Raw genomic sequence first — 26,940 nt, forward strand, 5'->3', positions numbered from 1 at the left:
GCGCGCGCGCGCGCGCTATCCGCCGCTTTTAAGTGGGCGTTAAAGCTGCCCTCGGTTTTATTTCATGCCGCGTAATCCGGTTTGCTGCGTGCACGTGCCGCGTTTTTTCTCGTAAATTTCACCAAATGATTTTCGCACCGTGGAAATCATTCGCGCCGTTTCGACAGCTTTGTGAGTCCGATGAATGGGGTAAATTGAAACCTTTCCCAAGCTGCGCTTCCACTCCTTCCCCTGCGTCACTGTTCTTCCTCACTTTCCTGTAATTAATTTTTTGCATTAATTGTTACTAATAGAAGCAACGTTCTGTTTCGAGGATAAAAATGTATAGCTCAGTCCGTACAATTAGTAGCAACCTCCAATTGCATTTAAGACGTCTCTTTCATAGTTTTAAATAACTTTTCATATACCCGTGGAGTAACTCTGAACCTTTTGCGTGTTACTGAATGCACGCCGATGAATCTGTTAAGCGATACGATTATGAATGATACGCGTTTACTGATTAGAGATCGAATAAATATTTATACTACCGATTCGTAGAACGCAATTGAATACGTGCCGCGTAAAGATTTGTGCCTGTGCCATTTCACAGAGCAATATAACTGAGAAATGTATAGCGTGTTCAAAAAGGAATCTTATACGGATTGTAGCAGGGTAACACTAATATAATCGCGAATACAGCTTTATTTCTACATTTCACTCTTCCGCTTATTATTTGAACCCACAAATGCTACAATCTCTGTTCGAGGAAGTATCGTTCCGAAAGGACTTTTAGTTTAAAACGACAGCTCCGTAAGTTATCCGTAGAAGAAGATTTTTGAAAGAAACTGCAGGGAATTGCGAGTTCTGGCGTGAACGTGTGCAAAGTTTACCAACAGCAGAATCGTTCTATTTGAAGCGAAAATAGAGCGCTCTCCAACTCTCTCTTTCTCTCTTATCACGTACGTGCGTTCACCCTCGTTCGACCCAAGAATATCCCACTGGAGGACAGCGTGGAGCGAACCTTTTCTTGCCTTATAATCGCCGTCAGACAGTGCGACGTAGCCGACGAAACCGACACCGCGTCTGTTTCATAGCCTGTCAAATATATTTGAAGTTGTAGCGGCCCAAAGGGAAAGTCGTCACGAGCTATAAAACCGAAGAGTTTTAGTTCTATTTTACCTCGTCTCTTCAGGATATTCATCGTACGAGTACAATGGTGTAGAATCTTAAGCCAAGAAATCTTTATATCGAATAAAAGTTCTGTACATGATACGTGCCTTTCACTGTATCGCAGGTGTTGTAGTTTAACTTCAACACCAAAATATTTTTCTTGATTAAGTGAACCGTAATTAATTCTGTGTTATTAAAGACAATTTCGTTGGAAGCGCAGAGTTTAAATATTAGTGAAAATATGAAATAACGATCAAGAGCGGTCAACGTACATGTACAACGTACATATCAAAACGCAACTGATTTCGCATCCTTTCGAAAGCAACGTGAATATTCGAGTCCTAGAGAAGTCGACAACCAACCGGGAGTCTCCCCTCGTATCCGGTGCAAGAGCGGAAGTAGCTGAAACGTTGAAAAATTATTTTTACTCCGAGAACCAGTTCCGAGCTGCGTGACTCGGTCGAAAGGCAGCCGAGCCCGAAGGTGGACCGGCGAAAATTCATTGCTACGGTTTCCGGCTGTCCACCGATCGAACAAATGTCGAGAATGTTGCGACTGGAGCTGTTGGGACTCGTGTTGCTGGCTTGTACTCAGATCCTCACGGAACATCGCAGTTTTTACGACACTATACCGCAATACGGCTACTCTAGACTTCCTGATCTTCCGGAACGGACGAGAGAGGTGCACGTTAAGCAGGGCCGTTTACGTGGAATCGTGGTACAGCCGAGGACCACCTACGATCTGCAGCCCGTCGATGTTTTTCGGGGTGAGATTTATAGCTGAAAATAATTTTCGTGTATATGAATACATCGCCGGTTATACAATATACTCGGTAAATTAATTTCGTTTAAAGACATAAATTAAACATATGTCATGTTCCAGTTAACGATATTTATTGCCAAACAACAGCAATAATTAACTACATTTCCTTTATGCATGTTGGAAACAAGGATGAAAAATGCTGGTGTATTACACAGCATGCTAATAACACATATCGGGTAACGCTGTAACAGTATTGATCATCGCAAAATCTAAAATAACACATAATTCTCACTCGCCTGTTTCTAATTAATACCGAAATTTCTCCATAAATCACGCGAACTTAAAAATTCGGAAAAATGAACTAAAAGAGGTGGCTTGCATACGGCAAAGGGTCAATCTCGATTGTTGGAATCCGTATACAATCATCGTTTAACATAGCATATAGGAAATCTCAAAGTTTCGAGGCCAATCGTGTGACGGATCGAAGCCTGCCAGACGACGGGTAACGATAACACAGAGACCGGCGCGATTTCAGTTTCCGGCTGCTGATACGGCGAACTTTAGCCAGAGGGTGAAAGTTTGTTCACAGCTGCATCAGCTTCTCATTTCTCTGTCTTCCTCTCTCTCTCTCTCTCTCTCTCTCTCTCTCTCTCTCTCTTTAGGTCTCTGCAATATTAGTTGCGATGTATTCGCGCTACGAGGATCCCGATACCTCAAAGGTTTCAAAACGAGAAGCGCGCAGGCTATTCCGGGAATAAGCGCTCCTCGTCTATGGTTCTTGGTCTCGTGCACGCGTGCACATTAGCTGGCAAAGCGGAATCGAGCGGGGTTTGTACCTTCTTGAGTTCCCCGAGATCCTCTGACATTCCTTGGCATCGGCTACTCGATTCTTGAGCGTTCCCGCGTGTGCAAACGGTTCCGTTTGAGCATGGAATGGCACTGAGGGAGTGTAGGATAAATTAAGGACAGGTTACAGTCTCCAGAGTCTTCAAATTGGGATGGGGAATGTCAAATAAGTAGTAGAGGAAGCGCATTTCAGTTCTTTAGAACCTATTAACAAAACGAGGTTTGTATGCCTTCTGAGACTACGATAAATTTAGACATAGTGAAATGTGTCTAAAACGTTCGAAACGAAGTTGTCGAACGACATTATCTTTATGTAAATAGTATCGTGTTAGCACAAAGGAATGTGCGAATGCATATGGATTAGGTAAATGCAAATGTGGACTAATTCGGTATGAATAAAAATACCTGCGAAAAGTATTTTAATTACTTTTAGTTTCAAGCAAATTTTATTCCGGTTATTAGGTTAAACGCAAAAAATCTTCAATCGTTGTGATCACAGGTTTTAAATCCCAGATGTTTGCAATCAGACTTTTCGATTTGTACTTGCTCAGCTGAGCGATTTAATATTTTATGCGGTAAAGCCAGTGGCCTGGCAATCCAATTTACACGGAAATAGGGTAAAATGGATCAGCCGTGATCCTTACTGCCAGGCTGGAGCGTGTTAACATCGACCGCCGGACGAACGGGATCAATTTAATCGATCTACTCACAGCGTAATAAAACTTTACGCTGATTATCGCGTCGCGATGATTCGTCCTAGAGATCAGCTACTACATTATTCCTTCGTTTAATAATAAGAATTCCAACGTATGTTTCAACGTGCTATTTCGTACTCCCTAAGTAAAACTTTCTAATTTAAACTTCTCAATTTGGGTTTTGGGATTTAAACTTTTTCATTTAAGTTTTCGAATTTTTTATTCAAATTGATCTTCGACGAATAATTTATATCTAACTCGATCCGAAACGAAAGAACTTCAACTCCTCAAATATGTAAAACTCGATACTAGTCACCCGAAACAAGTTGCGCTTCTTAAACTAATCATAAGCAACTTAATGTTTCAGGAGTGCCATATGCAGAACCACCAGTCGAATCCTTGAGGTTTTCTCCTCCAAGATCACCGGAACCATGGCGTGGTTCAAGACAATTTCAAGACTTTGCACCTGTGTGCCCTCAAACGCTGCCAAACCTGCGAGACGAGGTGAAACCGGTCAGATACGAATACCTAAAGAAGCTACTGCCGCACCTAACAAACCAAAGCGAGGACTGCCTTTACCTTAACATCTACACACCCCATCAACCCGAAGGTAAGTGAATTGAAATGAATTATTTTATTATTTAAAAAATTATTTTTTCCACGATTGGAAAACAACGATAATAAAGAAGTCAACAAAATTTCTTCACTCTCTACGATTAATCAAGTATTACGACGTCAGTTTTGCGGATCAGCTTAGGATTTACGACGTCGAATAGTATATTTTTCGCTTTACCGTGGTTTATGATCCTCGGTTATGGCTGTTAGACGACGCTAAAGGAAGATTCGTGACCGATAATACTGTGAACTGCGTGGATATCTACAGTGTAAAAAAGGGAGAAATTTCGTGACGGTAAACAGTGATCCGAACCGCTTTATTCTTGACGCTTTGCCAAGAAAATAAGAGGGGCGGAGTGTTCTGTATAGAGAAAGTCTTTACCTAAAAGACAATTAGAGAACAGGGTACTTTTAGCCGCGTTTCATCTACTTTCGGGCTACCCTAATTTCGAGTCCATGTTTAACTCTCTCCGTGGCGAGATTCCGAATCTACTCACATCCTGTTTTCTTTAATCACGTTTAATTTACCTCTGGCAATTAACCTCGCCGAACAGTAAATTTGCGAAAAACGCCCGATATCTCGTACTGAGATAAAGGAACCGTTACGATTTTATCATCTTCCAGTAACTTCTGAGGGAAAAGTAATAAAATCAAATATCTTTTCACTGATTCCTCAAAATTGGGTTTCGAAGCAGCTTTTACTGCGTTGTAAAAGTAGTCTAGCACGGCCATAAATATGCTTTGGCATATTTGAAATACCATATCAACCTTCGTTATCGAATATTTCCGAAATTTCTAGATATTCAAAGTTCATCAAAGCTCGAATTCTTCCAATTTCTACGTTTTTTGTTCTTTTTTTATAAAAATGGTTATGGATCTTAATTGCGGTGGATACACGTTTTTCGGTTTATTAACAAAAAAAAGCCGCTACCATACAACGTTTCCACTGGACTGACCATAGTTTCCGGTATTGTCCAGTGGACTGGTTACACGAAACACGCGCATTCAGACGATACCTTTTGTCGACAATTTTGTCGCATTCAGAGGCGCAGCAGATGCATCAAATGGATGCGTTGTTTTCGCCGGAACGAATCGAACGCACGCGAAACATCGGAATATTTTGCAAAATTGCCCTATCTCTATTATACATTATATACATACCTACTATCGAATGTAACAACCGTTCTTTTAGAATCGATCGTAAACTGTCTTCTTTCGATAAAATAAGAAGTAACATTCAATTTTCTACGAGCTCGAATTCCGTTACAAGTGCGATATTAAAATTTACGATAAAGGAAGTAGCTGCCAGTCGTTCCGCTTTGAACTTCATATTGGATTTCCTGTTTTCTTAAAGTTGAATGTCCTTTGCCGTAGTATCATGGATACGCGCCAGAGGACACATTGTTGGTGCAACATACCGAAAAGCTTTGCACGAGAAGAATTCCGATTTGATTGTTAGCGAAGATAAAAGTAGAATGTGTTTGCAGAATCAAGAAAAAAAAAAGAGCAAGAGGAAAGTTTCCTTAGAGATAACAATGATAATATTTCTTTTCTCTATTTTCTTCCATGACGTGAATTTTTACGAATCTATTCCTAATTTTCTGTTGCTGAAAATAAAAACCATGAAGCACGGGTTTAGCGTGGAATTAGTGGTCAAACGAAAATGGAGTCCTTGATACAGAGAACGTATAACGATGAATACGTTTATTCGCGATCGATGAATGAATCCAAAACGAAAAGTAATCATAAGAGACGACTGACGTATAATTGCGTAGAACACGTTGATGCGCGTTCGGCAAATTCATCCGTTCCCCGTACTTAGCCTGTTCGAAAAGCTAATTAAAAGTAATCTCTCGCGTTTGCGACGAGCCGTTAATTAAGGGGAGAAAAACGCGGAGTACGGCATCGATTATTCCCTCGGGGATTACTAGAGATACTCTCCCTCTTGTTCCCCCTCAGCGTCACTGCGGTGTTTCAGACCCTTTCTCTCTAAATTCAGTCTGTTCGTATCATAGATAAGCTTAAAAATGAACTAAGGCAAGGTGTGTTTTGCGTCGACGTGCAAATATTATTGTCCGTTTGCACTGAACTTCTCCCCCTGATGACAGTCGAATAAAGATAATGTAGTTATCGTGGGATTATATCGGTGAATTTAAGTATCTTCCCTCTTTTTAAAAATTCCTCCAATCTTCTCCACGTTGAGAATGCCAAGGAAGATTACGTGGAAGATTGTGGAGGATCTATGCAAATAGATGGGGAAGATACATCTTCCTGATTGGCTGGAAATAAATTAACCTGTGGAATAATGAACGAATTGAAAGGGAAGTTGTTTGAAGTCTGCGGCTAAGTAATTTTCAACCAGAGCCAAACATGTTTATCAACCGTTCCGGAAGAAAGCTTCGTTCGTTGGGATGCTGGAGTTTCGTAATAAGGGATCATAAATTATACCCGTTATCTGTCGCAGCCAGGGGCTAATGAACGCGGGATCGTGATTTTAAAGAGCCCCGAATTTGACTTGGAAATCATCCTACTCCATATTTGTTTCCACCTGGATCGTGAAACACGATCATAATTTGCGAAAGAAATCCTTCAGCAGTTCGGTAATTTCACGAGTATAATTAGATTTTCTAGTATCCGATAATACTTGAGAAATATTCCATTGAAAATCATTTCCAATTTCAATTTCTCTCTTGCCGTATCTCGATGGTTTCGCGAAAGAAGTAAAACAACGAAGAACTTGCGGATCCGTTCGAGAAAATACGAAAAGGCCGATGAAAGATGCGCCGCCGTTGCAAATAAATTGGAACCGTCCGGCCATGGGTTAGAGGGGCTGTTCTCGGGAAGATATATACGCCCTCTTAAATACTGGAACCGACGCTGGAGTGGGAAGGATGGTAGAGAAAGCCGTTCTGAAAGAGCGGACTCGCGTCTCGACGATAGGCACCCCACGGCCCTTGAAAATATCGGGAAATTCATTAATGCCCGATCCGCGGGGTTCGGTCAAATAAATTTTAGTCTGGTGGATGAAATTTACAGCGACACGCGGCACCTTTAAAATGAAAACCGACATCAGTATTGGTAGCCTGCCGCTACTGCTATTCCACGATTTCCTCGTGTTACCAACATGTTACAGTCTCTATTCTGGCTTTCATACACCAGATGATTCATCTAGAAGCGTGTAGAATGTACAAGGGTAGCGCTTTTTCGATCAAACGTCTCTTTCAAAAAAGTCTCTACTCGTATCACTTGACGCTTATATATATCCTACTTCCTTCCTACGGTGATTAACCTTGTTGTTAAGGTCTATGATACTACCCATAGGAAAAAGAAACGATAATACGTCATAGGTTTTCCTTCGAATGTCCGACCTTTCAAAAGATCGAAAGAAAGGATCGTTAGATGTGGATGGTACGATAGAAATTTTTAGTAGAATTTCTGGAAATTTTCGTCGCAATGAAATTTCGTACAGAAAGCTTGAAAAAAGAAACCGGGGTCGTGACCAATAAAAACCATAGGATCAAAAAATAAATGTCTAACCAAATTTTCCTACTACATCAGGACCTGGTAGCATTTCAGAAACTAAACGAACCACGCGAATCACGTTTGGCCACACAGGTTGTATAGCCGATACGTCTCCCTTTTTTTCCTCCATCCTCTATTTCACTTCATCGATATAATGACTCGCGACCATTTCGAGGCAGCAGTTCGTATGACGCTGGCAGTAGGTTTTTCCACGTGAATTTCGTACACGATTCTCGTCACTCTTTTCCACTGCTCACGTTTTCGCTTTAACCAGCAACGAAAGACACTAATTTTTACGAGTAACTTCGTTCCGACCTGCGAATAACGCGGACTTCATCCGCAAGCCACGTATTCGCCCTCCACCCTCGCCGGAAACAGTGTTCGGAGTTTCCTTTGAATATGGAAACGCATTATCCGCCGCCAAACGCTACCACGTAGAGATCACGCTGTTGGAATAGCAAAAATCTCGTTCGATCCAATATCACGTCAACGGGAATTAGTGGCCGTGGATGCCTTTCTTTCTACGTTTGTTTATCAAGCGATGGAATTCCTGTGTTTTGTCAAATACCTTTCCTCTGAAGCTCATAGGCCTGAAAAATAATGCAGCATTATTTCCTCTTTTGGGCGTTCTTACGATTGCATCTGAACTCCATTACCGTTTATAGAAACTCGTCACTTTTTAGTGACCTTTAAGGAAGATAAAACTGTGCTTCGTAGGTGAGAGCACGTATTGTACACTCGATGCGCTATGGTTTCGATCATAACCGTTCGATTTTCAACATACTACGTCACGAAGCTTTTAAAATGTACGTCGTAGCGGAAATATCCTCGGATAAAGAAGCACAGTTCTCCATTCCTTGCTGATACGATTTCGTTCCTTAACACCTCACGAAAAAGAGGCCGAGGCTGACCGTAGGAGTTTCGAAGAATAGTGTCAGGTGCGCGGCCGGAAACACGTCGATCCGGTCGATTCCCTTCACGTTTACGGATTTCCGACAAATTCAATTTCTTCGTTGGCCTTAATCCTTGCCGCTCGCTGATCCCCTTTGTCCGGCGTCGGAGTATCGGAGTCCCGTAATCTCGTAATCGGAGTCGGGGACTTTAAGGCGTCGCCAATGCTCTGACAAATTTCGTTTCCTTGCTACTCCACATGTACTTTGATCCTTTTATACGCTTGGAAATCGTGCCTATTGCCTTTTCGATAGATTAACCGTGCCCTAAGAATCTCATTTCCTTTTTACTATATTAACACGCGAATCTGAATGCTGAAAAAGTCGATTCTTTATTGGTACCTTTCTTAGGTTGTCAATTATGCGGTAGCCTAAAGCAAATGTTTAAGTCTACCATAAGTATTAATCAGAGCACCTAGGACGATCGTTTGTCCGCGGATGTATCGGAGTTTTGAGGTCGAGGATGATCCGAGAGGGAAACGTGTGCTCGAGTAGCACTCGGCTGTCTCGAAGCTTTTGTGCAGCTTCGTTCCCGCGAGCTTCTAGCACACAAAAAAAAGTTCAATTTCTTTTGTACGGCGCTTAATCCGACACCAAAAGAACTTGCTGAAACGCGCACTCTTTCTATCTTCTTCTTCTCCGAGACTTTTCCTCTTTTCTTTTTATCTTGTACTTTCGGTTATTACATACGGTGTACTAAAACTAGCATTTCTTTGACTAGCCTGTTTGCCAGGATTTTCATCATCCATAAATGCTAATCCTCGTTATTTAAGAAATGTCTATCTTCTTGTTTAACGGTGAAACCGTGTTCAGCCAATAGCTAAAGAAATTTGAAGATATTTCAAAGTGTCAATGAATTATCGAATACTTCCATCCCTCTTTCATACGAGTTAACCTATGATAAAATGTCAGTTTAGCCCCATACTTCGCGACTAATTGACCATCCATATGAAATCAGTAACATTTACTGATTAATGTAGCTTGCTTCGAAAAAGGGATGCCACCTCGCGACGCGTCGTTACGAATGAAATTTCACGTCTGTCTTGCCGCCGTCGATACTAACTAATTAATAGTAAATCAGTCTGTGTGGATAATGGATGGCGTTTTACCAGGTTGCGTCGGTGCGCGTTCTCGTATCGCGAATAACATGGTGTGCTCCATGTCGGGCCGATAACGTCGTTATCAGTGCATATGGGTTTCAGGGCCCACGTGCGTTTGTCATATCTGCAGTCGCGACGTCGACGCGGGGTTGGGGGTTTGGAAGAGGGTCGAACGACAGAAGAGGAGAATAGTGGCCGTTCAAGCATCTACCAACCCCTATTTTCCAGCCACCTCCGTTTATTCCCTATGCACGGGGATTTCCAACGTGATTTTCAGCGTGCAACGGAACGTCAATATTAAATTTACAAGGGACCAGAGAGATCTTTCATGGTGTTGCATGTCCATCACGCTGAAAACGTTTCGAACGAGTCGTTCGTTCTGTTTGACAAAATCGCGAGCCTGAAAGAGGAAATCTCGTGGAAATTCAAAGCTTCCGTTTGTCCACGTTCAAATGGCAAGATAAGTTTCTACATGCGAGCTAGCCACAGTCTGACTGTATTTTCCGTCCGATTAAATTAATTCGAATTCTCTGATTCAGATGTTCATTCCGATACCACGCTTCCGTTACTCTTCCTTTGTGGTACGTTAACGCGCCTATCTTCTTCGTAGAAACTAAGTAAATCAAACGTTTTATCAGCGTAAGTTCTTTTAGGAATCGCCTCGAACGTATTTAGATACCCGAGATAACGGAATAAAACCGATGGAAAAGTATGTTTGTCGAACAGTTTTATTTCGTGCTGTGGCGATACGTCGTAACATACCTATCCAATGTGCTTGAAAATTTTCGCAATGTCTTTCAACGATTCGTCTCAAGAAGAGATAGAGGAGATCCTGTTCAAATAGATCAAAAACCTGAGGCTCCTCAAGCGGGAATTGAAAATCCACAGTAGGACAGACGTTCATATATCACGCCGATCCGGACAAAATGAAACTTGCCGCGGTAGATAAAGCGTTCGACCAATAATATTCGCATACTTCTATAATGCACTCGTACATCATCTTTGAGCATAAATAAATTCACGTAGTATTTTACTTTATTGGGGGATAGAGAAGCTGCACGCTGTATTAAATGATACCTGTGAATAATAAATAAATAATTCGCTACCAGCGAACGTATTGTTTATAAATTGCTTGTATAGGCATACGATTATAAAAATCTTCCACGATAAAATAGAAGTTAGAACGTTAAAAGGAAAACGTGCTATCGATTTCAAGAACAAACGAAACTCGATTATATCGTCATTGTTTGCCTAGTTGATCAAGAACGGCCTCGTTCCACTTGCCGGTATGCTGCGTTCACAGTAACACGATGTCAGAGAATAAAGAAAGAATTACACAGGGAGCAATGTTCACGAAGAATTTCAGATCGCCATGAAGTTGGTCCCGTTAGTGGCGTTATGGGATCGGGCCGGAAATTGGCTTTGTTAAGCGAGGAAGTCGTGCGTCTCGTCGCGTCGTCGAGTGTCGCAAGATGCCTGCACGCGTCCCTTAAAAGTCTAATGGTTCGTGCCGTGAAAGTTGTTTTCGTTACGACGTCCTTCCTTGTTACAACATGCTCTTTCACCCACGACGCGAGTAACGCGCGCGTATTTACAGGCGGCCATTTTTGGCGCGCATACGTGTCGTGAATTTCGACGCTTCGAGGAAAAAGCTGTTATCTTCAGGCTTCGTGTTGTCAGTACGAAACTATGGGGGTCGAACATCGTGGGACAGATAGAGCCAGGAAAGTGAAAATATTTTTAAAATTCTCTGACGTGGAAGTTTGCACGAAGGGATGGGTCGAAATTTGAGAAATTCTAGAATTCAAGGACTGTGCATTTCGTCGGGCTCGATAAGAAGCTGTGGAGAAGCTTAAAACGATCGATTATTACGATGGGATAGCTAGACCAATAGTCGGTAACGATGCGCAAAAAAAAGGAATGAGCTTTCAGCCGCTATATATAAAATTTGTCTAATGGTTCGAAGAGCAGGGCCGATCTCCCTTCCTTCTTCCGTTCTTTCTTTGCTCTATTTCCAGCATGATACCTCTGCTCTCTCGCCCGGTGGCTGACCTCTCTTTCCTTTCCCCCTTTTTCTCTTCCTTTGTACCACCACCTCCGCACTCCGCCTCTCGTGCAACGAACCTCTACGCCCCTCCGTTTCTTCGCCACTGACGCCTTCTTCCTTTCCCGGCGAGTGCGCCGGAGAGTTTGAAAGAACTTAAAATAAACGACGCGCTCCAGCCGCGTTTCTCTCGCTGGCTGACAATACTCTACCCGCCCTTCTCCATCTCTTGTCATTGTTGCTTCTTGCGAGCCGAAACTTTTGTCCCCGACCACGCGTTTCTGTAATTTCGATGTCGTCCACCCTGTGGATAGACTACAGAATTTTTCTATTGCTTCGAATAACTTTCTCTCAAGCGTTGAAATATAAAGTGGAGTTACTTTCGCTGCTATACGCGCATCCAGATACTTCCGTATGGCTGGATTAAAATTGTTGTAAAAGTCAAGCATGTAGATAATTTTTATGTCGAATAGACGGAACAACGTAACTTTGGCTGGAAGAATCAGGTTTCTTTAAAACGCTTGTTAACTAAATTGCACGTTAGCCGGTGCAGCTCATTAACCGGTAATAGTAATTTCCCAGAGTACCGTCGAGAGTTGCCGTCGCAAGCGTCTTGGAGGATGGAACACACGACGAGCCCGACGACATCCACGGGCCAGCCGGTGAAACCAAACGCCCGCCGGGATTCGCGGCTATTTGCATTCCCTATCTCTGTAGTTAATCGTTACTCGGTAAACAAGCGTGTCCATGCTCTGGCTGGTGCAGTCCATCGAGATTAACGCGCACTATATACAGTGGCCGGTTTTCACCTATCCTGCCTCGTCGTGTAATCAGTTACGTCATTATGCGTGGTGCATGTATCCAAATTGTTTTCCATACTATCATGGTGCCTCTTGCCAAGGGATATCACGATATCAGCTTCGTTTCATTGTCTTTGATCCTTGGTAATGGATCCGCGAGTCATCAACGAAACACCGTATATTTTGCTCATGAATAAACAGGTAATTCGTCGTTTTGAGGCGATTGGAGTCACAGTTGCAGTGGATTCACAAAAGCGATAGATATACACAGTTGGGATTCTCGGCTGTCGGTGTTGCGACGTGAAACATTTAATCAAACCATTCGAAACTGAACCCGTTCTCGTTTGGCTAGTATATTTTCTTATTGTTGTTCTTCCCATTTTCATTCGGATCGAGATGGAGTGAGCAACCTAGTTTTTCAAGGTCGCGACGGATCGTGCACCACGGTGCAGCGTGAGGCGCATTAATCAGAAGCGTTTCACGTTGATTAAAATCCCGGTGGTTTTCGTAGATTGAATTGTAGCGCCGCGGCCTTAGGTGTGTACGCGATTCATTTGCGTTCATATTAAAAACATGTACCGTCATTGCGAAATCACGCGACGTAGAATTATTAAACAGTCGATTAAAAGCATCGGGCTGGTAATGTATCACGATATCCAGTCGTGTTCGCGAACGTGAGCTACGTAATTACGTCAAATGGTTTTCCCAATGGAACGCGTAATTACGTTAAAGAATCGCAGACAAGTTGGAAAATTAAAAGTCGTGTTAACCTCGGCCGCGTAGGCCATCGAACGGCCATTAACGGTGATTTATTCAAGTTCGACTTAACAAACTGTGCCGCCTGAGGACAGAACGCATTGTTAACGCTCGTACTTGTGAAAATCACGTCCGAGTAATTGGTGAGTTTTGCATGATAAACGATGTACCGATTGTAAAAATCCCTTCTCGAAGGAACAACTTCGTAGTAAAGTACAAAGACTACTTTATTTTAAATTAAACTACGCAGACTATACGGTGTAGACCTGTGTAGACGGTGTTTACGAACTATGAAAATTCTATGGGAAGAGGTTCTATGAAACGTTATAAGAAAAAGCTTGAATTTTTTAACGTGTTCTCTTCTTTATATTAAAATGCGAAATAAAGACATTTCACTTTTATCTAACTGACTAATTAATGGTTTTAACACTTCGTAACCCTCGTGCCCAGGATTGCTGGATGCGAGAAAGCAAGCCATAGGGTAATTTATAGCTAAGAAAGAGGAAAGGTTAATCATATAAAATTAGTCTGAAAGACGAGGTTCTCGTGACAAATCCAAGCAGTCGAAACAAGAGCTTGCGCAAATAGAATTCTCGTATTCGACCTTTCAATCTCTCGCATCGTTCTCCATTCCAATCGCAGATCTGATAATCTTAAGTATCTTTCAGTGCCACGATTTTATCGAAACAAATCACCACGACGCGACGCGACGAAGGAGCAACAGAAATTTTGTTCGTTCCGGGTTCTCCACTTAATATGGAGGAACAGCGCCGGAGCGTACAACTGCTGCTCACAGCCTATCTAAGAGCTAACAGTAACATATCGGTCGTGCATGCCACGGATTTCGGTTCATCATTATGGAAGTCTCGAAGCGTGGCGACGTCGAAGAAACCTCTCTCCGATAACGTTGCCCACTATGAATATCCGTTCATTCGGTTGGCCGTGTTTACCCGCGGTTATACTGCCGTCGAGGATCGCGTAAGGAATTGGGACGTGAGCATCCTGATAATTTTGCTCTACGTGTCCAGTCAAGGATTAATTTTCGCATTAAACGCCAGATTATCCTTTTTTTCCTTTTGGTTGATCTTTCTCCGGCGTTGCTTCCTCGAAAGCTCGCATTCGAGAAATTCCTTTGAATTTTTATCTTTTCCGGAAACGGCAGACTTCAGACGACGATGATATCTGTCCGATAAGGAATTAGATGAGTTGTATGTGAAACGATCGTCTGTAGAAATCAATGGATTCGCGATGACAGTTATTCACGCTGAAACAATCGCAAGTCAATGGGAATAGTTTTTAAGAGGATTCGAGGAACGTTTAGTGTCTCGCCGATTGCCTCGGGGACCGTTGGCCGTCTATTGATTCCTTCAAGACTCGAACTGATTCGGCCGTTTCAACGTTTGCTTACCGTTCTATCTCGATCGGAAATCGGACAAGCAATTGCACATGATGGACACGTTCATAATGGAATCAGTCGCGGTTCCCGTTAGATAAATTCTGTACGTTCGATCGAGCCTGCCGTCGACATTTTCGTGCAAATATCAATCTCTATACAATTCTAATTAGGTAATTAACTTATTTGTTTCAGCGGTACATCATTTAACTGCTTGAGAATCGTTTAACTATACGATGTGAGATACCGATAACGAACTTTCTAGAAAATTTCGTCGAATATTGAACAAATATTAATTAAATTATATTAAATTATAATAGCAATTATTGTATATCAATTATACTGAATATTAAAATATCAATATTAAAGATATCGCGTAAATTAAGAGCATTGATATGAAAAATATCGAGTAAATTAAAAACATTAATTTTACAAATATTGAGTAAATTAATTCTGTGAATTATCGTCAATTCGATTACCACCAATCACCCGCGCGAAGCGTTTAAACTATTCAATTTCTACCACTCTTCGATTTCCATAAATATTTGAGAAATTCAGACCATCGAACCATCACCAACGAGTCATGGTATTTGCCTTTTTAAATAGACGTGAAATCTTCTTCGTCTTTTCTAAATTAAACAATGCCATTTCAGATCTACAAATATACACAAGAGTATGTATTTCACATGATCTCGTCGTCTCATTCTCAATGTTAGAATCGGAAGCATACAACGTCTACCGCGAAATTCGTTTCCTCGATAAGAATCACTCTTGCCCGCAACATCCATAAGACAATTCGTCGGTGGCAGAAGGTATCGTCCTCGGAAGGATCCCTTATCGTTTACAAATCGTAGCAATTCAACGAAGATTGGTTGTAAGGCGGTGTTTCGCGAAGCGATCGAGTCGTTTCGGAGTCCGCTGTAAATTCATGAGGTATCTATTCGGGACGAACGACGTAGCTTTCCATGCGAACGCTACCGGAAACGGCGGTATGGATCGCATCATTGTCGACGGAGGATCGATAAATCGGCGTGGCTTCGAAACGTAAATCGTTTGTCGAGGTAAATGACACGAGGAGTAACCTCGTTCGCGTCTGAAAATCTTTGAATCGTTTCTTTTTTTCACGATCATAGTTCGTTTCGTTGATCATAGTAACTGTCCATTATATTTGCAGAAATAGGAGCTCAAGTTTTCTACTCTCTTCGTATTATGTATCTGTTTTGCTACTTTTTTATTATACACAAATTAAATTTCGTAACAAATTGTTTGGATCGTTTGTCATTTTTGGAAGATTCGTTTTATGAATTACTGTAGATACAAATACTCAAGAACCTCGACTAAAGGGAAGGATGATGTGGAGAAAAAAGTTCGACTGGTTACAATTCCAATAATAACACAGCACATCGAGCAGCAAACCATTAAAAAGTCCGTGTCTGGTTTCTCATTAGGTCTTGAAACTTGGAAAAAATTTCCACCGTAGTTTGCTGAAACAATCTCTCAGATGGGAGATTCAATTTCCTGGTGAAAAAACAGAAGCTGTGAATTTCACGAGAATGTTAACCCCTTCGAATGTAGAAAGAACATTATTTCGACGGTATTTTCACTTACATTTAGATAGATTAGCGTTCTTAGATTTTACGCTCCTCTTTTCTTTGATTCGTGATATCGCTGCAAGTTCACGAGCATCTGAAATTACTTGCCTAATGCAGATTTGCGTAACAAGAAAGTTATTTGGAACCCTGGAGCTAAATCGTCATTTATTCTTGCTCAGACTTGCGCAACAAAGTGGCGACTTAACTTTGATTCATTGCTTGCTGCCTGATTAAATTCTAATTCGAAGAACGAGAGTATGCTTCTCCACAGTAATTTTGTTGAGAGAACGTTTGTTTCATAAAATTTTCGTAGTACGATTCAAAACGACGAGGGGATAGCTAGAACAAAAACGAAATCAACGTCTTCGTTAAGTTTCCACCAGACTTATCGACATATTCATCGAACGCATCAATTCTGAAGCGACATTGTCGAATTTTCACGAAGAGTGGCAATTTAACTAGTGTATCCCCCGTAGCGCGTACACGTGGCAAGCGATACACGTATGTAGTCTAGTCGGAAACCGACGTAACCCCTGTCCAATAAAACGTTTGCACGCGAACACAACAAATTCGAACGAGTAAGCCTCTGTTGCCTAAAATTCCGCGCGACAGCATCGAAATGTAAGTGAAGAGAAATCCGATTGGAAGGGAGTTGGGAAAAGCGATGAGAGCAGAGAAGAAAAAACAGGGAATGTTAATCGATGCCCAGTTGACGGTTACGGGAAGCCATTAGCCACGCGTTTTCGCTGGCCGTCATCCACCTCTGGTCTCCACGTTTCTCTTTTACCTTCAGTTTCGCTCGTAGGAAAATCGTAATGTACGACGATGAAACGGAAGTTTTCAATCTCGCTAATAGATGTCTCGAAACTTCTACTTCGGATCAAGGGACTTCGCAACTTCTTGCCGGTCGTTTCGGAGGATCGAAGGATCTGGCGGGATGATTCATGAACGAAAGAACTCCGATACCACCGTTTACAATTTTAAAGTAAAACACTGATTTGATCTCCGATTTAAATAAATCGCATTAACGCTTAACGTAAAGGTAAAGTTATTTGTTTAAATCAATAAATAAATTCTTTTAGAGCGTGACATCGTACGTTGTATTAAACGCAAAGCGTAACATAAGAATGTCGTTTACGAAGGACCGTCTTGAAATAATTCTAACGAATAAGCGCTACGATGGAAAATTATGGAAACACTAGAAATTGATCGAAAACGAGGACGGACACTCGTCGGTTCGCGCAGATAGGCGGCCAGTAGCAAAACGCCGCGGGTGTAAACCCCCATTAAGCATTTCCAGGCTGTAACTGCGCCCCAGTCCGACTTCTTACTTTCTAATGAATATAAATATCTATCCCCTTTCTTTCCCCGTCCTTCTTTCCCTCTCTCCTTCTTTGACCGCGTTTCTCTCCATTCGTACCACCTTCTGGCCCACTATTTCCCTCCTATTTCACTTCCGCTTGCTTTCCCGGTAACCTTACTTCTGGCCTGGCCCCCCCATATAATTGTTTCCGAGCGAACTCGCAGACTTCCAGATAAAGTTCCTATTATTTTACTAACAGCGCGCCCTCTCTTTGTCCCTCTTTCGGAAGTCTGCTCTCTCCACGTGCTCTGGTTCACTTCGTTTCTCGTTTCTTCTCTTCGTCGTACGCCAACTCTTGGCTGCTCCGTCTCGCCTTCCATAGCCTGAACCAGTTTCTGGCTACACGTCTCCCTCAGCCGCTCGTTCACTCGTTCGCTCGATAAAATCTTACAGAAGTTTCAGGGGCATTTGTTTAACCCCTTTCGCGGGACATATTCCTGCTCGATGATATTTGTACGCCAGATAACAGAGCAGATCGAAAGGTTGCTCGCTTAATGACCAACTAACCGAGACCTGGCGTTGTTCGCTACGGGTTCGAACAATGCAAGAATCTGCGGCTTGCAGCTTGTAATCGCGGCAATACCGCTTTGAACGGTACGCGCAATCGCGCTCCTTTTCTCTTTGAATTTATTCGGAGGAATTACGAGCTATTCGTGTATTCGTGATACTGGTAAATGTAATGACGTATCTCTCGGAAGTCGGGGGTGTTCATTACTAATTTCTTCAAATTTATTAATGTTCAATTTATTTGAGTTAAAAAATTCCCCGTTTAATTTATATTGTCATTTTTGTTTATTATGAAAACGGAGTATTTTTGCCGGCCGATATTGATCGCCGACGCTCCAATATTAAAAGAATTACGAGCGAACGTTATATCCCGAAAGAGAGTCGCACACATTATCCGAAACAGCGTCCAATTTTATTAAAACCATTCGTTACTCCAATCCGGCTAACGACTTCAAATTTTGCGCTTTCATAACAAGCGGAACATTACCAAGAAGGAATTCATCGATTATCATCGATATCAGTGAAATTTACGACGCGGATTAATAGCGAGTCACGGAGATCAAGGGAAGGGTTCTATCCTTGGGAAAATTACCGTAACATATCTCGTCGATTCACCTTTTGAACAATTCGCAACGTTGCTATCGAATCTGCGTTGCGACTTCCCGTTGAACAATACATCGCTTGCTACAGTAGCATTTGTGTAATGTCTGCCCAATAGTTATCAGGCAGATAGTGTAAACGGTAATTTTCCACATTCGCCATAGAATCTGTTTTAATCGATAAAATTCATTTCGTATTGCTGCAACATCACGATTCCTGTTTTGGACAGGATCATTGTATCGCAGTCGTCGAGTCAACTGCAATGAAATTTCTTTCCTTGCGTTTCTCATTCCTTTCTTACTCCGACGTATTCCTTGAACAAAAATTTTGGAAAGTGACAGTAAAAATGTTTCAAAGTACGGTGTAATATATTTTGAGGTTACCGCTTTATTTAAACATTTCTAATCGAAAAAAATGTTTAAAAAATGTTAAATGTTTAAATTTGATTTCTAGTCCAACATTTGTCTCGATCTCTGTAATTGAATTCACTTTGCAAGCAATATTTTTGCTATCGCATTTGCAATATTGAAAGAGAACTCGAGACGAAGACGGCCACGAAAATGAATTATTCGCGTGCAAGGCTGCTTTATATTGTTCCTTATTCGGAAAACGCGAACAATTCGAAGCACACAGCTTTTTTGGCCGTACATCAAGCACAGATAAGGGCTGACCACTTATTGCCGGGAAATATATGGCGACCCATTAAGAAGCCAGGTGGTGCCCCCGCGATGATTTACCGTGCAGCACGCTGAAAAATACAACGTTCGAACTGATCGCACGCGTTCCACGCATTTCACGTGAAATTTCTTTCTTATCATTCTATGCGACTCAAGGGAATATACCTTTCGCAAACAGAGCGCGTATCTGGTAACACGAAGAGATTCGAATATGATGAAAAAAATAGATGCAGATTCTCAAGAATTCTGCACAATATGATTTTCAGGATTGTACGATTTAACGATTATTTGCTATTTTACATTTCATCTTATATCAATAATAACAGGGGATAATAACAGGGGACAATATAATTCAGTGATACAAAAAATATTTGTTCGTGAAACTCTTCGACGTTAAATGTATTTTTGTGTCTATAAATTTTATATAATTCACAGTGCGTAATGTACGGAACTGTTATTAACAAACGCGTACGATATTTGTCAGTGACATTTTCCATCTCTCGCTGTGTGTATCATGTTTAATGACGAACGAAACTATTGCGGCAGACAGTGGAATCAGCCGCTACTGGTCAGCCGCTCTGAGCCTCTTTCTATCCAACAATTTGATTTATCGTGATTAACGACTCCCTTCGAACTTCCGGATCTATCTACCAGAATATTTATTGCGCCTGGGATCGTGGCTACAATTAATCGATCGTTTGTAATAGATAATTAATTATCCCATGGGGTAACACGTGACTTTTTCAGGCTTCCCTTTCATAAACCTACTGCACGCGCTGGTTCCTGGATAATTGGTTCTCTCTGGAGAACGATGTAATTTCCCTATGGAAGGGATATGAAGGGGCAGAAGAAAGTAAGCGATAAGACGAGTTGCGAAAGAGTAAATTGTGAAAAACAACGAAATAAGAAGGATTACGTTAGAAATCGATTGCCAAGCAACAAGAAAGGGGGACCAGGTGCGCTGACGGAAGGATTTCCGAGTAAAATATAGAAAGAGAAGGAAAAAGGACGCGCACGAAGATGCATGATGGCAGACATGTAGCAATGAAAAATTTCCATAGCAAAGACTAGCAAGAAGGTAGCAACGAAAGGAAGGAAAAACCTTCAGTTTTATGTAGCAAGGATGTCTTAAGCGTACATGGGAAAAATTGCAATTCCCCAAAACTGCAAGAAACGAGGTGAGCGCAAATAGTTTATGACTGGTTTAAAACGCGATCGATGAATTGTGCGAGTTTCGTTGGTTTATCACCCAAGAGTTTTTACTATTATCTCTGCGATCGTATTGTTCACAGCCCGATGCTGTGTTCTTCGACACCAAGAAACAAAGCAATTGTTGTACCAATATCGGAGTTACGTCGGCTTCCATAAACACGGTAGACGGTTACAGGATGGCGCTCGTATCCTTGCTTCCTATTTTATTCGCGTTATATGGATCCCCTACAGTTTTTAGTAATTTTTGTGTTTCTCGTGGAAGCTTTTACAGGCTTAATCAAATTTTTTATTTCTTCTTGTGTACTGTGGTTACAGTCATTCCTGTCGTGAAACAGAGAACAACATTGCCTTGCAGGACTTCCTCGAACGCTTCTTCCGTTCCCTAATTTTATCCAAGGAATAAACACTCTGAGTTTCATCTCCTTCAAAGCTCCGTTTATTTTTTTATTTAAAACGTTAGGGATTAAGAAAATGAAACTCCAGAACGATGCTTCTGTGTCAAGTAAAAGACACCTGTATGATGCTACTTTCCACGGTATTTGCATTCGATTAGCTTTTACATTTTTAGAAATGTACCATGCTTTTTTAAATATTCCCGAATTTCGTAGAAATAAATAAATTGCAAATATAAACAAACAACCTGAAAATGTAAACAAATCAAGGGAATGTAAATTAAAATGGCAGACGTACTTTAGGATCATTCTACACACGCATAATCCATTGGATTATTTTTTTTACGCGTATTTTCGCATATCAACACCGGCTTTGCCTGCATAGGATCGTGAAGGATTAATAGCGGTCGCTGATATTCAATCACCGATATTGCTGAAACGTTTTCACGGTTGATACCGAATTTCTAAACGGCGCAGCTGGTCACATCCCGTTACTTGGCCAGCTGGCAGAAATGCCTTGCGCGGAAGGACATACGATGGATTCAGCGGATCGTGCAAAGCGCGTCGAATTCTCGTTGCACACTGGTCGAGCTTAATTATTGCGCAGCGAAACTTGCGGCTCGCTTCCACCTGGAAACGCTAATTTATAACGGAGCACGCTGCACGTCTCGCCCAGTAAACTTCCGATTGCTTTGAGAATTTCCACCGAGCGAAGATTCACGAAACATCCATGATACGAAGCTTGCACAAAGACCTTACTATATCTGAAAACATAAACGAAGTTACAAATTCTACAAATTCAATTTATACAGTACTTATGTGACTGGGATTCTAATGCATACAACAGAGACACAACTTCCATCGTCGACTATTTATTTCTTCTTCTCTTTAACATAATTCGTTTCTAATTTTTTTTATTACAGTTTCCTTAAACTTCACGCGAATTCATCTACACGGAATACCGAATATACCGAATATTATAAATATTAAGAAAGAGCGAGAAAATGCGTTAATCTTGAAACGGATCCTCGGCGCGTTCCCGCAAACGTAGACCGCAGGAACTGCGCAAAGAGCGTTGAAATCGTAGCGAGGTTGGTAAAGAAATCGGCGGAGAAATTCAAACGCTCGCAGCTACGACTAATTGCCGCACTTGCGGTAGGCTTTACGTCGCGTAATGCGGCCCCGTAACTTCTCTCCACGCGACACTCCATGGCACAAGCATGGTATTTCCGTGAGGCTATGCTGTCGGTGAAATGAGCGCCGTGTTCACACTCACGCGCGCATTCAGGGGCACTACGTACTCAGCAGCTTGCAGCAAACAGCTAAAGTCCCCGCAGTTTCAAGTGGTGTCGTTCTTCAATGGCGTCGATGATGCTGACGGGTGTCGTTGAAAATTCGAGCCGTCTTCCTCTCTACGTGCTTCGAACAATGGCCAGCTTAATGAATCCTTAATTATTCCATCGACGTGGAAACTCGTCTGAAGATGTTTATCGACTCTGCTACGGCTCGATAGTTTAATATTGTGCTTGCTAAATTTGCTTTACGGAGACATTGCGTGGATAAGACTATTCCTACCAAAGAGTCGGCTTACAGAGACGTTTAAGTTAGATAGAGATTAGGTGTCTGTATAGCTATGTAAATTTGAAAGCGTCGAGTGATAAAGTACGAGTAAATTTGTCGCATTCGTCATCTTTCCTATGTTACCATATTCATAAGCGACAGCCTAGAACAAGTGCCGCGCTGCAACGAATGTTCCTTATAGAAAATTGCGGTGGTGAATAACCGTAGGTTTGAGACTGTTACAGCGAGACGTAATTTAGTATACAAAGACCTGTACTTATCTCGTAACTTCGGCTATACAGTCGCTGCAGTGCGAGTGCTCCTCCCTCGCATGCTGAATTACGGTTTCGTGAATACCACTCGTTAAATTATTAATATGCGCTGTTGAATTATTTCGTTGGTAATTATTTATTCTAAATTACAGTTAAGAAGCGGCATTTCGACGTAGAAACAAATGTCGTTAACGAACTCAAAATATCTTCGATATATCCATCTTGTTCTTTCTGAAAGTTCTACCTGAGACGGAATAATCCTCGAAGATATCCTCTTCTGTGAAAAGAATCATTAACAGCCGTCTGCTCTGTCACGGAACAAACGAAGAACGGGGATCATTAGAAGAGCGACACGTTAGGCGAAACGCTCGACAAATATTCGCGGTCCGTTCGTCGACTTCCTTCTGAGTTTTGAAGAGTGAGTCTGAGTACGGGTCAGTCCTCGATTCCAGATCTCTGTACAAAGATAACGAAGAGTAATCAAGAGTAGCGGGACAAGTGGGCGTACGCGTCTCCCCAACGGTGATACCCATTCCTTGAAAGGTATTTCCATTCGTCGAGTAGCTGCTTTCCATTTAATTATTCCCTCTTAGTCCGATATCTCGTCGTTCGTTGAATCCGTCTGTAAATTAAGTTACCCGTTACGCCCTAGAAAGGAGCTTTAAGAACGAAAAGAAGTGAAAGAGGAGGACGGAACAGCGGAAGTTATTCAAACGATACGCTTAATTCGCGTCGAAACAAAAGAAATCTCTGTGTTTGAAATATTTTTTGTTCTTATTAACGACGTATTGTCGCGGAACGCATGCATTAGTTGACGTAATTCGATTCAGACGATGTCGATGCTTGAAGCAGCATTACGTTCGTCCGTCGAAGAAAAAGGAATATTTAGCGTAATTGGTGATTAGAGGAAAAAGAAGAATTGAAATAAGCTGGATGAGGATCGGCAATAGGAAGAAAAGGAAGATAATACGGAATATTTAGTAATTTAATTCTACGATTCTGTAATTAAGATCGCAAGAAATTTTCTGGGAAATTTTCGAAGTTCCTAAAAGATCTCGAAGTTCTTCGTCTTTCCACAGAAAAGCAGTGCTCTGATATAAACCATCAGTCTTTGTCCGAAAAAATGACGATGTTCCGGCGAAAGTAACAACCGGAATTAGCAGCCCGACATCGCGGGGACTATCTACGATCTCAAGACAAACGGAAACACGAGACGTTCGTTCAGGAGCGTGTTATTAAAAGTTTACGACTTGTCGTTTCACGGGCTATTTCGTATCATAACTTACGACCTGGCCGAAGCTGGTTCGCACGGTACAAAAGCGAGTCGGTTAGCCTCGTGAGCGAACCACGCCGTTTCTTATTTCATCGTGAATATTTTCAAGCTATTGCATTCCGGGAAAATATCACGGGAATAAATCGGCCACATCTATTGAAACGTTGTCGAGCGAAATTACCGGAAATATTGGATCGTACGTTCCTGTTTAGAACTTACAAGACAAACATCATTGGCCGATCGATCCTTTGTCGACTAAAATCTCGTTATCGACCGATTATCGGTTCGTAATTTCCCGCTAATAAATACCAACTTGAAATCTCTGCAATTTATTTGGCTTATCCTGTCCCCACGATACTACGAAGTATTTCCTTCCGAAGGGATAGTTGTACATTTTCGAGGAATCCCATAAAAATCATACATAGAACGATACGAAGGTTGCTGATATTTCAGCCTATCTTAGCGAACTCACATACTGAAACGGAAATTCAACTACTTCATGTTTTAACACAGGAAATAGTTTCATGAAAACCAGCCAGCGTTTCTCTCCGCATCCATCCGATGTTACTTCTTACTTCAGACGTTGCGAAACGTCGAATTTCCACGGCGCGGTGGAATGTGCCTACCTCGTTTCAGACCAGATCGATTCGAAAGGCGGCAAATAAATGAATTCGCGTGTTCGTCGTTTGAGTGGGAAGCTTTGGGCTCGCGAGCATCGAGGTCGTCTGCTTATTGGATCGATGATAATTTTCGAGGCATTCAATCTGTTCCCTTTGGTGGAGAAACAGTTTTCTTTTCTTCACGGTGTAACGGGTCGAATAACGGTTCGAATGATAGCGTCAAACTCTTCGTGACGTCAATCGTTTTCCACATGGCCTAGCTGGGTAAAATACGCGCGCAGCTTCGCTGGTTTTTCTTCACTCAGACAGACTTCGGGTAATATCCGCGAGCCGTTTATAAGTAACGTGTTATTTCGGATGCGAAGTCTTGCCTATGTATATGTTCCGCATAAACGTTTATCTATGCGACTAACATATAAGACACATGTATAAAATGGTGAATTGTGTACATTGACTCTTTAGTTAATTTTAGGAGATGAACGCCTAAGGAGATGAACGCTATTTACGTTTTCACGCTCTGCTCAAATAGTGTTACTCAAGCTTGTTATCATCGCGTGTATGTATATTATGAAACGTACGTCATATTTTATCTTTAGGTCAACTTTGCAGCCCATTAAGTATTATTATTTTATTTGAAAAATATTCCGTACTATCGTTCAAATTCGTGTTTCTCAAGGGATGTTGTATCATGCGAAATACTCGCAACACGATTGTAAAATAAAATACAAGACCGTACCATTAAATATTTCTCCTCGTTTCCTTCGTTACGGATCCAATTCCCTGTTCCACCGCGGTACCGTAAAAACCAGAGCAACAGGAATGCAAATCGCGATAGAGAATAAAACGCGTAGAAAACCTCACACGCCAAGATTCGTGCATTTGGGAAGCGTTGCTCTGAATCCGAATTCGCCCAAAGCTGCTGCAACGTATCGAAATTCTGGCTGCAGAAAATAGAAGAGAAAAAACGAAGAAACTGGAGAAAGAAGTTCGGAGGCCGCAGATTTTACAATCCTCCCGTATTCTTTAAGACCCTGTCGCAAAATGAAAAAATGGGTCGCTACCCCTTTATCCACCGCCCCGCCTTCCTGTATTTGGCTGACGTCATCGTTTCTTGTATATTCCACGCTGATACCAGGTAACGTGTTACTGACATTTCCACGCCAACAAGTTCAATCTCGGTACAATTATGCGCGTGCGATGTTGACAGAATCGAAAATATATCGTGAATGACAATAATTATTTTCAAATTATCGATCACCGAGATCCATGTTGTGCCATCCCTAAAATCTATGTCTCCTTTCTTTTTCTCTGTTTTCGTTTAACAACGAAAGAACAAATTCGGTTTTCATATCGTGTAACGAAAAACGAAAGGCGACGTTACTAGAAATGGAAAACTCGCTATCTGGAACTTTTGTACTAGGCCACCCAGGAGGGATGATGGGACTTTGAAATTTTGTAAAGTAGCACGCTTTTACTTCGACGAGACATCGCCCTCCATAAATATCAAATATGCGTTCAGAAAGTCGGCGCCGCATAGTTGACTACTCAACCGCTTATGATGCTAATTTTAGCATTTGTAATGCCATTGTATTTCCGCTTCTTTATTCTCCTCTGAAATGTTATCGAAGCAGACACATAATTCATTAAAATTATATTTTTCCTACTAGTAAACCTATCGAAAAAAATATTAAATGTTCGCGGATAAACAAATTCCAGTGACTCGTAATTATCACGGCGCGTCAAGTCCAACGATAGTAGCACATTCCCATCGGACATGTTTCGAGGGGATTCTCGCGAAATACAACTGGTGAATCTGCAAAATTATTGGATGCTACCGTGAAATGGTTGCATTAGGAACTTTTATTCGAGGTTCCGTGAATTCAAACGATTATGATCGGTGAATAATCGAAACACGGTGAAATATCGCTGGGAACGAGATCAATGGACGAAAGGTATTGCGATTTATCGACGATGCTGAAGATCTATCGGCCATGATTTCGAATTCTGGTTCGGTCATTATGTGGCGATGGGTGAATTTTCTCCTATTATTATTCTTTTTCCGCCGTAATGAGCGGCTGAGATTTTCCCCCGTATATTTTTTTCTCTATTTAGTAAATTTAGCGCGGACAACGCTAACGATCGTGTCTACTTCGCGGAGAAATCATACAGAAAATTCTTCAATTTGTCAATTGACAGTGAACAGGATCAATCGGTCTTTTTAAGCAGCTTCCATGAACGTG

The 26,940-nt window shown here is 41.7% G+C and overlaps 1 protein-coding gene across 6 annotated transcripts in view; it reads left to right on the plus strand.

Moving 5' to 3' along the window:
• The window catches only part of LOC100740648, a 56,858-nt gene that overhangs the window by 1,363 nt on the left and 28,555 nt on the right, over nucleotides 1-26,940 (plus strand). For 2 of the 6 annotated variants that reach the window (XM_012382211.3, XM_024365678.2), the window contains exons 2-3: nucleotides 1,094-1,915; nucleotides 3,820-4,062. In XM_012382211.3, coding sequence (XP_012237634.1) covers nucleotides 1,687-1,915; nucleotides 3,820-4,062 — 472 coding nt within the window. In that variant the 5' untranslated portion in view covers nucleotides 1,094-1,686. Of the gene's footprint in view, nucleotides 1-6; nucleotides 1,916-3,819; nucleotides 4,063-26,940 lie in introns of those variants that run through there. The other 4 variants (XM_012382210.3, XM_033319293.1, XM_012382212.3 and 1 more) reach the window with 4 other exon arrangements.

Source organism: Bombus impatiens, unplaced genomic scaffold, assembly GCF_000188095.3.
Source record: "Bombus impatiens unplaced genomic scaffold, BIMP_2.2 scf_0146, whole genome shotgun sequence".
Taxonomy (NCBI): domain Eukaryota; kingdom Metazoa; phylum Arthropoda; class Insecta; order Hymenoptera; family Apidae; genus Bombus; species Bombus impatiens.